At 36.9% G+C, this 13,327-nt stretch overlaps 1 protein-coding gene across 1 annotated transcript in view; it reads left to right on the top strand.

The window, feature by feature from the left end:
* The window catches only part of LOC125680324 (serine/threonine-protein kinase SIK3-like), a 31,547-nt gene extending 19,199 nt beyond the window's left edge, over positions 1-12,348 (top strand). The window contains exons 7-16 of the mRNA XM_048919806.2: positions 33-259; positions 1,675-1,843; positions 3,744-3,847; positions 4,805-5,120; positions 5,896-6,023; positions 6,675-6,787; positions 7,863-8,026; positions 8,624-8,826; positions 10,457-10,537; positions 10,953-12,348. Of these exons, the coding sequence (XP_048775763.1) occupies positions 33-259; positions 1,675-1,843; positions 3,744-3,847; positions 4,805-5,120; positions 5,896-6,023; positions 6,675-6,787; positions 7,863-8,026; positions 8,624-8,826; positions 10,457-10,537; positions 10,953-12,164 (2,717 nt within the window). The 3' untranslated portion in view covers positions 12,165-12,348. The remainder of the gene's footprint in view (positions 1-32; positions 260-1,674; positions 1,844-3,743; positions 3,848-4,804; positions 5,121-5,895; positions 6,024-6,674; positions 6,788-7,862; positions 8,027-8,623; positions 8,827-10,456; positions 10,538-10,952) is intronic.
* Positions 12,349-13,327: the final 979 nt, after the last annotated feature.

The following is a 13,327-nucleotide window of genomic DNA, read 5'->3' as shown; positions in this document are numbered from 1 at the left end:
AATTGTTCCATGCATTTTTTTTTTTACTTCAGAATGTGAAAATTTAATCAAACAGATGTTGACAGTTGATCCGTCAAAACGTATAACAATACACCAGATAGTGCATCATGAGTGGATAAAAATGGCAAGTGAGGACCCAGAGTTTGAAGAATTAGTGTCATATATGAGATCATCTGAAAATGAGGAAGCAATGGACCTACATGATGGTATTCTAAGTCACATGGAAAACTTGGGCCTGGATCGTGAAATGACTGAAAAAGTAAGTTGGATTGGTTTAAATTCCTTAAAATATGTAGTGACATGGGTATGTAATGACATAGGTGTGACATAGGTATGTTGTGGCAGGTATGTTATGACATAGGTATGTTGTTGTGACATAGGTATGTAGTGACAGGTATGTTGTGGCACAGGTATGTTGTGGCACAGGTATGTTGTGGCACGGGTATGTTGTGGCACGGGTATGTTGTGACACGGGTATGTTGTGACATGGGTATGTTTTGACATAGGTATGTAGTGACATAGGTATGTAGTGACATAGGTGTGACATAGGTATGTTGTGACATAGGTATGTAGTGACAGGTATGTTGTGGCATAGGTATGTTGTGACAAAGGTATGTAGTGACATAGGTATGTTGTGGCACAGGTATGTTGTGACATGGGTATGTTGTGACATAGGTATGTTGTGACATAGGTATGTAGTGACAGGTATGTTGTGGCACAGGTATGTTGTGACAGGTATGTTGTGACATAGGTATGTTGTGACATGGGTATGTTGTGACATAGGTATGTTGTGACATAGGTATGTTGTGACATAGGTATGTTGTGACAGGTATGTAGTGACATAGGTATGTTGTGACAAAGGTATGTAGTGACATAGGTATGTTGTGGCACGGGTATGTTGTGACATAAGTATGTTGTGACATGGGTATATTGTGACATAGGTATGTAGTGACATAGGTATGTTGTTGTGACATGGGTATATTGTGACATAGGTATGTAGTGACATACATGAAGTAAGAAGTGCTTTCTTAAGTAGCAAAGATCTATTCTTTAGTATTATCATTTCTGATTATTAAAAAAAAAATATTATGATTAGTTGTTGTCTGTCAGTCTGTAAACTTCAACTCTTAGGAAGTACTAGAAATCAGGTGGGGTCATTCAAATATCTTCTCAATATTATGATAAAGTTAATGTCTGTGGTGAAAATATTGTAATGCTCTTAGTAAACTGATGGAGTAAATGTCACTGATGGCAATATGGTATATTATAGTAGTAATGTCATTGATGGCAATATGGTATATTATAGTAGTAATGTCACTGATGGCAATATGGTATATTATAGTAGTAATGTCACTGATGGCAATATGGTATATTATAATAGTAATGTCACTGATGGCAATATGGTATATTATAGTAGTAATGTCACTGATGGCAATATGGTATATTATAATAGTAATGTCACTGATGGCAATATGGTATATTATAATAGTAATGTCACTGATGGCAATATGGTATATTATAGTAGTAAATGTCACTGATGGCAATATGGTATATTATAGTAGTAATGTCACTGATGGCAGTGATTGCAAAGTCCAGTAATGCTGTGTTTAAAAAGGTGATTAGGATTTCAGCCTGACAAGAAAGAAGTTGAGTGACTGATTATTTTATTTTCAGTCTGTACAGCTGGAGGCGTATGATCACCATAGTGCTGTGTATCATTTACTTCTGGACAAAGTGAAAAAACATCCCAAGACGTGTATAAATAAATTACCAGGCATCGTCATATCAAGCATCCCATCAGGAGTGCAGACAGAGAGAAGATCCAGCATTACTACTGGTGTGGGTAAGGGCATTCAGATAACCACTCACCTTCACTCTGATATGCAGCGGTAGCTAATGTGATAACTTTTACCAATGATTAAAAGGTTCCATGTTTACTTGTGTATGGTGCCTTGATCAGATTGTTTTGTGCATCAGAAATTATCATTAGATTTTTTTAATTTAGGGACTTTACGTATCAAACATATATTGATCAAGATTTTTTTACACTCATTAAAAAGTGATACTGATTTGAAGTTTAAAAATTTCTATGTACAGTCAAAACTGCCATAGCGACCCACTGTATTAAGCGACTCACTGTCGTATGTGACCATAAAAAGTTCCCCCCAAGACGTTACTCTATATATTTTACCTGTATTAAATGACCACCTGTCTGACGCGACCAACGACCATGATTTTTACAACCTTTTTGTGTATTTTCATGAAATTTTACCTCTATTTAACGACTGTGCATTTTTCTATTACAACGTGATTATTACTTTCGATTTCGGTTGAGCCGACTATTCTGGGAATTATCGCCCCTAACACTTTCGTTTTCAAAGGCACGACTATTCTGGGAATTATCGCCCCTAACACTTTCATTTTAATACGCACAGTTTCAAATTTGCATGCTGTGCATGTACAATTGTTTAGTCGGCCCTCTGAATAAATTATTATACCCAAGCTGTCAACATGCAGTGTCGTGTGTGGTTAATTAATAAAACCTGAGTTGTTGTTTATTTAACAAAATCAAGGATCAGGGAATCAAGGCCGGTGTATTTGAAAGTGTGAATTTCGACAAACTTTAAGAAGTACTGTGTAGGCTAGATCGGAAATGAAAATCTATCACTTGTTATACCATTATGTTCAACAGAGTGAAAATTTTGTCCGATTGTGATATAAATCAGGTAAATATGCTTAGGACTGAAATTTTAAACGGAGTATTCGCGGTTTTCCTGCATGAGATACTCGAGGTTTCCAGAATAATGACCGGAACTAGCGGCTCACTTCGACATGTCCCGAGTATTTGACACGTCCGAGTTCAAGAAAGTTGCCTGCGTTAGTTCTAAGCTTAAAAGATTTGCTGTACATGTACAATGGATATTGTAATTTATTTAATGTTTCTCAAATTGAATAACATATTTCCAGCATGTAGGCCTATTGTACAAAAGGAGACGCAACACTTCACCATTTGCTTTCTTACCACAAGCATTGCATTTTTTAGTTACACTGTACAAGTAGGCTATACATGAATACCCTTTACAACAAAGTGTTTAAGTTTTAGAAAATTTACATTCAGTTTATAAATAAGTTATAAATCTCGTGTAAATATGTAATATGAAATGCATGCAAAGTTTATCATTCTTAAATAGATTAAATGTAATTTTTTGATGAATAATAAATTATGATACAATACATTGTATTCTAGATTTTTAACTACAGTGTATTAATAATTTTATTTTACAACTATTAAAACCGTACTTGATATTCTTAATGATAAATTCCAAATACATGTAGTCATTTTCTCCATTGTACAAATTATTTGCGAAATTTTATCCATTAACTGCGGAAAATAGGCAACCTGTATTAAGAGACCACCTGTCATATGTGACCTTTTTTCCATTCTCCACTGGACGGTCTCTTAATACAGGTTTGGCTGTATTTTTTTTTAGTTTGCCTGAGCCATAGCTCAAGTGAGCTTTTCGGATGAAAAATTTATATGTTGTTAGCTTCTGAACATTGAAGAAAGAAGAAGCAATCAATTTTCTATTTGTTGCAAAAAATTTGTTTAACCATGGCTCCTTTGACAAGGAAAAGGATACAAAAATTATTGGTTATATAATTTGTTACAGTGGTAAACTGCTGCCCAGGTGAGTGATATGCCCCATGGGCCTCTTGTTATTTGTTAATTTTTTTTCTTACAGTTGAACATGTTGATTTGCCTGAAGACGTCACTGGGCCAGAGCCAAGACCACTTATTCTTCCTTCAGAATTAGCAAACATTCAACAGATATTTGAACAAGCAGAGGTAGGAATCATGTTGATTCATTATATCCCCAGCAGCAAGTTATAGAGTTTAGGTCTGTTCTTACCTTATGGTAAATAGGAAGAAAACTTACTCATAGTTAAACACATCTTGGGATGCTTCTTACAACTCGATCATGGTGTTGATGCTGCACCTAAAGTTTGAGCTTCGGTGGGTCTGGTTAAAGGTAGCATAATAGATATTCCTAGCTTATCACAAGTGATGTATTATCATGACTTGTATATTTCATCGTGTTTTTGTTGTTTCAGTCTTGTGTACAAGATTCAAAGCACATTTCATATCTGATTTTCTTAAAACTTGTAGAAGTGGTACAAAGTATAAAGATCTGAGTTCTTGTTAGTTTTCAAGCTCATATGTAAAAAGTCAATCTAACTAGAGGAGAAATTCCTAAATTCCTTGTCTGTGAGACCTTAGACAAACTTCTTATCTAATTTTTATCAAACTTTTTAGAAATTGTGCCTTGCATGAAGGTCTAGTTCTTACTGGTTTTCATAAAGGTCTAGTTCTTACTGGTTTTCATAAAGATCTAGTTCTTACTGGTTTTCATAAAGGTTCTAGTTCTTACTGGTTTTCAAGGTTAGATGTAATGAGCCATGGTTACTGGAAGAGAGGTTCCGAAATTTCTTGAGTACACAAATTTCAGTTACTCGTGTGGGGATGCGGTCTTACACAACAATTTGGTTACGTGTACACAAATTTCAGTTACTCACGTGGGGATGCTGTCTTACACAGCGATCTGGTTATGTGTACACAAATTTCAGTTACTCACGTGGGGATGCTGTTTTACACAACAATCTGGTTACAAGAGCCAAAGGACGGGGTAGCGATATCAGGAGACACCATTTTGTGAAAGGATGCACTGTTTTACAGAGCTCTTGTATTTGTACTAATTGTTAAAGTGCATATTAATATTAGTGAAACCTTATCACATTTTTATAGGAAGAAGATTCTTCTAGTCAACATTCTGATTCGGACAATGAGGAGCCCTGCCCAGAAGCCCTGGCTCGTTATCTTGCCATGCGCCGGCACACAGTGGGCGTGGGAGACTCGCGTCATGAGGTGCCTGAGGATGTTCGAGTCAAACTTGCTAATCATCAGCATCTTATAGCTTCTCCTCAGCCAAATCTATACTGGCCAATGGGCTTCTTGCCAAACACAATCAACCCACATACACTTCCTGCTGTGTCAAATGAAATGCCTTGTGTTGCAATTGCAGATCAGCAATTTTTACAACTACCTACTTGCTATGGGCCAGGTAAGATTGAATGTTAATTTCAAATGAAGACTGGGTTAGTGTATATGATTAATATTTGGTATTGTCTGAGCAAAGTAATCAGCCGGGGGGGGGGGGGGGGGGGGGGGGGGGGGGGGTAACTGGCCTCACTTGAACTTGTTTTTGACCTGAAGGAGTGTAAAATTTAGGTGTATAATGTAAATGCCATATGTAGTTATTTCCCTTTCATTAAAATTCAGATATGCCGCTTACTTTCAGCCATGTTCTACCTTAAGAACTAAAAGCAATTTTATCTTAAGGACCAGAGGGTCAATTTCAGTATAACAAGCCACAAAGTATCTTTGGTTGAAGGGGATAAAAAAAAATGTTTAAATGAAAATCCCTGCCCCTGCCATTGGGAAATAGTGAAGAACCCTCTATTCACTAAGTCTTTTGAACAACCATAATCATGTATTCTTTGATGTTCTGCCTGATGAAGTCATCCATATTATTTTCATTCTAGGGCACCTGTCTTTTTTTTTTCAATGTAAATTTCCTAAGATATCCTACTGTTTAGCTTCAAAGTTCTGTAATGTTGTCATAAACCAGAAAATTATGTGACTGGAGGTAAAAACTTATTTGGTATGGATGCATTGCATCGAAAAACACCAAACAGAGCCCTTATTGTGTAGCTAAGGCATCTTGCAAATGAACTGTACATATTGTATTTCAAAGCTTGCTTTTCAATACATGTACATGACAAATGAGCCACACATTTACTGTTTATAATGAAGTGCATGTATTTATTTTACACTAGGGGGAGGAGGGAGTTGGAACAGAAGAGCATCAGATGGGGGCGCTAACATTCACTTATTCGCTCGGCAGATGTGCCAAGGAGGAAGTAGTTTACCAGGAAGTCAGGAGATATTACCTACTCTTAGCCAGGTAACTCCATCTTTGTAGCTTTACTGAACCACCTTAAATTTTCTGAATTATGTGAGATCCCTTTCTTTGTCAATTGAAAATATTTCAACATAGTGAAATGCAGTTGCCACAAAAATTAATCAACAATGCAATTTCTATACAAATGTGTTGCAATTCAGTGCAATCCATGTGCATATGCGTGCAAACGATTTGTGATGAGCAATCATAAGATAAACCTACTGTATCAATTTTCAAGCATGTTGTTGATTAATCAGAAAGTTACAAGCATGTTGTTGATTAATCAGACATTTATAACCATGTTGTTGATTAATCAGACAGTTATAACCATTTAGAAATCAGTCCTAAGAAACAGTAGAATCACTATCCAAGGTGTACTGTGGAGAAAACCTTATCAAGAAACCAGAAATAAAGCTTAGTTTACATTTGCCACTGCAGCCGTGTAATTCTTCTGATTTTCTGTGCAATATCTTGGGCATTGTAAGAAGCCATGAGCTACTGCATTCGTGTTTACATTTATACGGCCATCGTGCCATTTCTTGCCTGGGCTCTCTGGAAGAGATCGGGGCCAATCCGTACAATGGCTGTGTGGAGATTGTTAGAACATTTTAAATAGTCCATGTTTCTAGTGACCTTTATCCATTTTTTTTTTAGTCGCCATTGTCTTCTGCTGGTTTAGCATTGTCAACAGTACAGGGGTCAGTAACTGTAGAGGAGAATGAGGAGGATGGGTCTGACCAAGAGCCGGACCAAGAAGCAGTTCAAAGGTCAGTCAACATTCCTGTCATCAGAGAGATGGAGTTATACCTTCTAGTGAAGGATATTTTATCTATATACTCTCATTAAAGATTACTGTATTCTACAAACAAATTCAGAAGTTGCTGAATCAATTTACATCTGGACATTGATAGTATTTGGTAAAAAAAATTTCCACAACTTCATCAATTTATGGATATACATTGAAAGTGTTGAAAAATTAACAATTTGAAACCACCAGTGTAGATCTATGTATTTACTCTTTCTCCCCACCACCTGGACTTTTCGTATGTAGTGTATATATAGTTCACTTGTAATGGTAAACTAATTGCCAAAATCCACTGGAATTATCTGAAAAAGTTGCCCACTTTCTAACTTACTGGTGCTCGTAAACTCAGTTGAGCTTTCTTTTGATGAAAAAATGTCCTGCTTTTGCATCGGTGTCCAGTCTTTTTACGGAACCAAATTTTCCACAAAGTGTCCATGGACGAAGGGAATTTCAAGTTTGTTAGAAATAGGAAAATTCCAATAGAGTTAGGTGATTAAAAAATCACATCAAGATCTCGGGACCAGAAAATACTAAAAAAAAAGAGAAAAAAAAAGAGCTTGCATGAAAGTTTCCTTGTGTGGTGTAGATGCAGGTGTGTTCAAGCCATGGGTGGGACCACAATAGGGTCAAAAGTATCCTTCAAAGGTGTTTTGAATAATCGAGTACGATATATCAGATTAATATAATTCAAACATACTTTTGTTGTCACTCAAGTATTTTTTATAGCATGATTTGAGAGGGCAGGGCTAGGCCATGTTATGAGTTTGAATATTTGTTAGCTCACCTGGGATGAAAGATAAGCGAGTTTGATCAAAATTTGCCAATTGTTTGTCTGGCTGTCTGTAGACTTTTCACAATTCTTACTTTTTCTAAAGAAATATCTTGCTGATTTAAACCAAACTTAGCACAAAGCATCCTCGAATAAAGATTTTTCAAGTTTTTTAAAATGCTACACTTTAATATACAAATCATTAAGGTCTGTGTAATGGAAAGAAACAAAGCTTTGCTTTCATTATTTTGGAAACTTTTGTTCACAGGTACCTGGCCAGTAGAGGAAGAAATAAAAGACACACTTTGGCAATGTCTAATCCCGTGAATGAGATCCCAGAGGAACTTCAGAAGAAGCTGTCCCTCCAGCCAATACGAACACAAAGAAGAGGCAGTGCAGTAGCAACATCATTTCCTGAGAGAGTGGCGTCCAGTTAGTGTCATGAACTTATCCAATCAGAATTTGTCATTATGTAGTGAAGATTTGTATTTGTTAATACTGTGAATCTTAGGGTCAGGATGGGGCCACAGCAAGGGTTTAAGTTATGCATAGGCTTATTGGATAGAAGTGATATCCACTCATATTACATAAGGATAATCCATTCAAAATATTCTTTAGGACATGAAGGTTAAAATTAGACAAAATAATGCCAACGGTTTTTTTGTAGTATAATTTCAATTTTCCTCGATTTAAGGGCCATGTTAGGCTTATAGTGGAAATTCAACAACCTCCTTTTGAAGATGGCAACAGACTGATTATAGTTTAATGTGTATGCATCCAGAGAAAGGCAGTGTAGAACTGTCAGATATAGGGTATTAGTGTGGCCACAGTACTGCTGAACCGAATCTGATCAGTTATTTTTATGTAAGATGATTGAGGTTAGCATTGTTGTCTACAGACCTCTTGTTCTGATTCTCATCTCTTTTTCAGACAATTCATGTATTTCTGGTAATATGAAATCTTAACACCTAAATAATTTTACTTGTATTGGATGTATTGATGGCACTGCTGTCTACTTTCTCATTTTAGCACCAAATTCTTTCATAAATTCTTTGCACCTGCCAAATGAGAGATTTTCCCCAGTGAGACGGGCCAGTGATGGACTGGCAAATCTGGCTAAATATCAATCACATCTTGAAAAAATATACAACCAGACCCTACAGCAGTCCAGCTCCCGCCACAGCAGTCATTCCAGTCTTAAACAGCTACAGCAGGAATGTCAAGAACTGCAGGTAATTCATCAGTTTTAAGAATTTTACCATTAGGCCAGTAAAATGACCATATTCAACTACCTCCAACTCAAATATGACTTACTTACTGGACTTAATCCTCTGGGTTTTCTGGGGAATGTAGGGCCGCAACCACACTCTTCCAATGTACATGGTTCTGGGCGATCCTCTAGCTCAACCCATGTCATTCCAGCAGCCTTCACTTCTTCGTTTACGTCTCTGCGCCAACTCAAATATACTTGATAAGATTTTTCTTCAGATATTGATCTGAAGCAAAATTTTACTAATACATGTTAATTGAAGAATTTGTGCTGACATTTTAGAAGTGTTTTATTTCCTCTATAAACTTGTTCAAACATCGATCTGACTGGTAACTTTGGGGCCATTTTTAGCTCACCTGAACTGACTGTCATATGTCTGTAAACTTTTCACATTTTCAACTTCTTCTCAAGAACCACAAGGTGAGTTTCAACCAAACTTGGCAGAAAGCATCAATGGTGAAAGATAATTCAAGTTTGTGCAAGTGTAGGACATACCCCTCCTAGGAATAAAGATAGGGTGCTGTAGATAAACCATTTTCTCAAGAACCACCGGACCAGAAAAATCATAAGTTGCATACAAACTTCCATATATAATGAGATTTCAAGTGTAAATCATGATTCTGAGAGTCAGGACAGGGCCATATTGGGTTATGAAGTTTTACAAGGAAATATATTGTAGAATTATTTTCACTTTTTTAAGAATTTAAAATCATTCTCAAGAACCACAAGGGTATAGTTTGTCTGATGAATGTGCAAGCGTCCTCATGTAGTGTAGACTCAAGTTTGTTCACACCATGATCCTTGGAATCAAGATGGGACCACAAAAAGGGTGGGGCAAAATTTGGATTTAATGTTTCATGTAGATTGCAGTAGCTCAGGTGATTGTTTCAGTGCATGAGTTCTTCGCAAGAACCATAAGGGTGCTAAAGTATGTCAAACTGATGTGCAAGTTTCCCCATATAGTGTAAATTCATGCCCAGAGAGCAGAATCCACAGGGTAAGACTTACATGCAAGGATAAGAGCAACAAAGTTTTTTCTCACTATGGAAGAGATGCAACACTATTGGAGCAAATTAGTATCTTCTTTACTCATACTTTTTCTCTCAAAATTCTTGATGAAATTGACATTCGTGTGATTTATTAATGATTATAGGTGACTAACGATATTGACCAGTATTATTACAGGTGACTAACGATATTGACCAGTATTATTACAGGTGACTAACGATATTGACCAATATTATTACAGGTGACTAATGATATTGACCAGTATTATTACAGGTGATTAATAATATTGACCAGTATGATTACAGGTGATTAATAATATTGACCAGTATGATTACAGGTGATTAATAATATTGACCAGTATGATTACAGGTTACTAACAATATTGACCAGTATTATTACAGGTGACTAACGATATTGACCAGTATTATTACAGGTGACTAATGATATTGACCAGTATGATTACAGGTGACTAATGATATTGACCAGTATGATTACAGGTTACTAACAATATTGACCAGTAAGGCCTACAGCTGGACTGTATGTATGTTTAGAATCATATGTTGTCTGTTTTCATTTTTGAATAGAAACAATGTCAGCGGGATGCAGGAAAAGACGTGGAACTTCAGCAGCAGCATGCATTTCACCGCTTACATCACTCACTACAGGTATAGTCACTCAGTACCCTAAAATCATATCAAAATAAGTCCACCTATTCATAGGCTACCTGCAAGTGCTGTCGTCAGAGACTGCAGATTCATTGAGTGGTTGATATACATGTATTACGAGTGTTTGCAATTGTTATACCTTGCTTTAAGGCTTTGGAGATGAGACCTTACACTGGTTTACCTATCCATCTGTTTTTTCATCCATTTTAAAATTTGTAGTAATTTACAGTTACAATGCATTTGTGCTCATCCAATCGGTGATGAGTAAATTATGAGATAAAACTTCTTTCAAATAGTTTTAAAGAGTTTATCATAAGAGCCCTGATTTATATAGGGATGTAATGGACCAATTGATGACGTATCAGTGAAGTGTTATAGGTGAGCAATTTGGCTTATTTGCCTTTTTTACTTCCAGAACAACATGCCTTACTCCCCGGTTCCATCACCACCTCTTGCACCAGCTTCTCCAAATTTCAATCACAGTAGTCAGATACAAACAGACACACAGACATCATCTCTTTACCAGCAGTTACAACGTCTTCATCTGGTTCAACCACAGAATTACCAGCACGGAAGCCCACCGACTACGTTGTCAGGCCAGCGAACTGACTCCCCGCCACAGTCTCTGATCTTTCATTCTTTTACTCAGCCAGTACAAAGGGCCAGCCCACCTCCCAATGCTACAAATTTTCAAAATTTACAGATGATCCGTGAGGATTCCCAAGACACTGGTGACCCTACCAACAGTGATGAGGATGTAAACATGCACGCATCAGTTTCTAATTCTACCAAAGAAGGCGTGGAAGACCAAAAACATCGGCAGTTTACAACCAAACCTCAGATTAGTATAACAGATACGCATGGTCATGTCACTGCGGTGAATTCGTACGGTGATGAAACGGAGGGCATGGAAGAAAATGACTTACAGACACTGTCTATAAACTCAGGAAGTTACTCTACATTCCAAGACCAGGTCTCTAACTCTCTTCCTCAAGCTTCATCTCTGCAACAGCAGTGCTGCCATCAAAAGGGTTTAGCTTCTTTCAGCACAGTGGTAGAAAACTCGAGTCCTGCACACATTCCCCCCTATCAGAGCAGCAAAACTGTTTGTTGGGATATTTCTCAAAGTGAACTGCCATTTTCATCTTATAAGTGGTCAAATGCTCAAATGGATTTTCAAACAAAGGGACAATTTGGCAGAATGAGCACCAATGCCATGGATCTAATACAATGCCAGCAGAGATTTCAGAATGAGAAGAAGCTGTCAAGAATTACAGATCACCCTCTAGAGTTACCAAATGGAAATTTCTCATTATCAAACCAAATCAACCAGGTTGATGATAAACGAATGAATATTCAGAAAGTCAACTCCAACATCAACTTGGCCTCGACACGCACTGTGGATGACATTCTTTGTGAACTTCGACGCATTCTTGAATTAGGTGATAAAGGAAAAGTGGTGCAATTTTCTGATCACTTGTTTCGTGTAGAGAACTCCAATGTTCAGATGGAGCTAGAAATTTGTCAAGGGGACAGATACAATGGTCTGCAAGTCAGAAGAATTTCCGGTGACAAGGGACATTACCGTCAACTCTGTCATGAACTACTCTCTGGAATCAATCTTTGACACAATGTTTTTAATACATTCTTGTTTTGGATACAGGATTTTTTTATGCTGTTGAAACATTGGATTTCTTCATGTTGATATTTTTTATCGCCGAGAAACGCCTCTCATTTTGCATATATTTGGACTTCAGGTGATTGAGGTATTATGATTGTCAGAGTTTTGCATTAAAATGCAGTATATTTTCCTTTTTGTATTCTCTCTTCAGATTTTCTCTGAAAGAAAATGTCAAGCTTATGCTGTCATAGTTCAGCTCATTCTGTCCACATCACGGCTACAGTGTACATGTAGGTGTAAAGGCTCTAAGTCCAAATTTTTCCATTGCCTTCATGGCAGTCTATTATGCTGTCACATCCTTGAAAAAATGAAAACAACAGCATCGTCTTGGGGGGTGGGGGGGGGATCTCCCATCTTTTAGAAATATTTCGTTTATTTATAGTAATACAATGAATAGGACTAAACAACATGCAGTTATCCCTGTGAATCAGAATTCTCTCCTTGGATCTCACAGCTTTACAGTTAAAGTAACTTTACATTTCAAAAATGTACAAAACAATTTCGTTAGATTCATAATAAATATAAATTATTTTATATATTCCTTAAAAAAGGGATAAAATGTGTGATGTATGATACGGCATATTCAGTGGACAAAGGTTGATGGAAATGGAGAAGTGTCCCTCTTTTTTCCACGAAACCCAAAACAAGGGGCTTTTTGCCTGGTTTCCATTTGTTGGTGGCATGATAAATGCAGCCTCTGGAAATAAATATATTTTGATCTCCTTAAGATCAGCTGCATGTGAAGTCGCCATAATTAGTGTGAATATTTTAGTAGTTCCACAAAAGTGTTGTTACATTTTGCAGCAAACTAAATTGAAATATGGTCACGATACCTTTTGTTTGGCTGAGTATTTACTTATCCTGAACAGCTCCACCCAAGTTCACCATACATGATGCAAATGTTGTGTTAGTAATCTCGTCATATAAGTGTATTGACCTTGTTGAGCAATCTTATTATCGGTATTGCCACCATGGCTTTTGATTGTCAGAGAGATCTCAGTCAACAGCTGCATACCAATTCACCATAACAATTATACTGTAGTTTGTTATTTAATGGTCCTGCATTAGTGTTTAAGTGACTGATAACAAAGCTGTAGAACTGATACAAG

Source organism: Ostrea edulis, chromosome 2 (genome assembly GCF_947568905.1).
Source record: "Ostrea edulis chromosome 2, xbOstEdul1.1, whole genome shotgun sequence".
Lineage (NCBI taxonomy): Eukaryota > Metazoa > Mollusca > Bivalvia > Ostreida > Ostreidae > Ostrea > Ostrea edulis.
The sequence above is the reverse complement of the archived record's forward strand: the minus strand, read 5'-3'. Positions and strand labels throughout refer to the sequence as shown.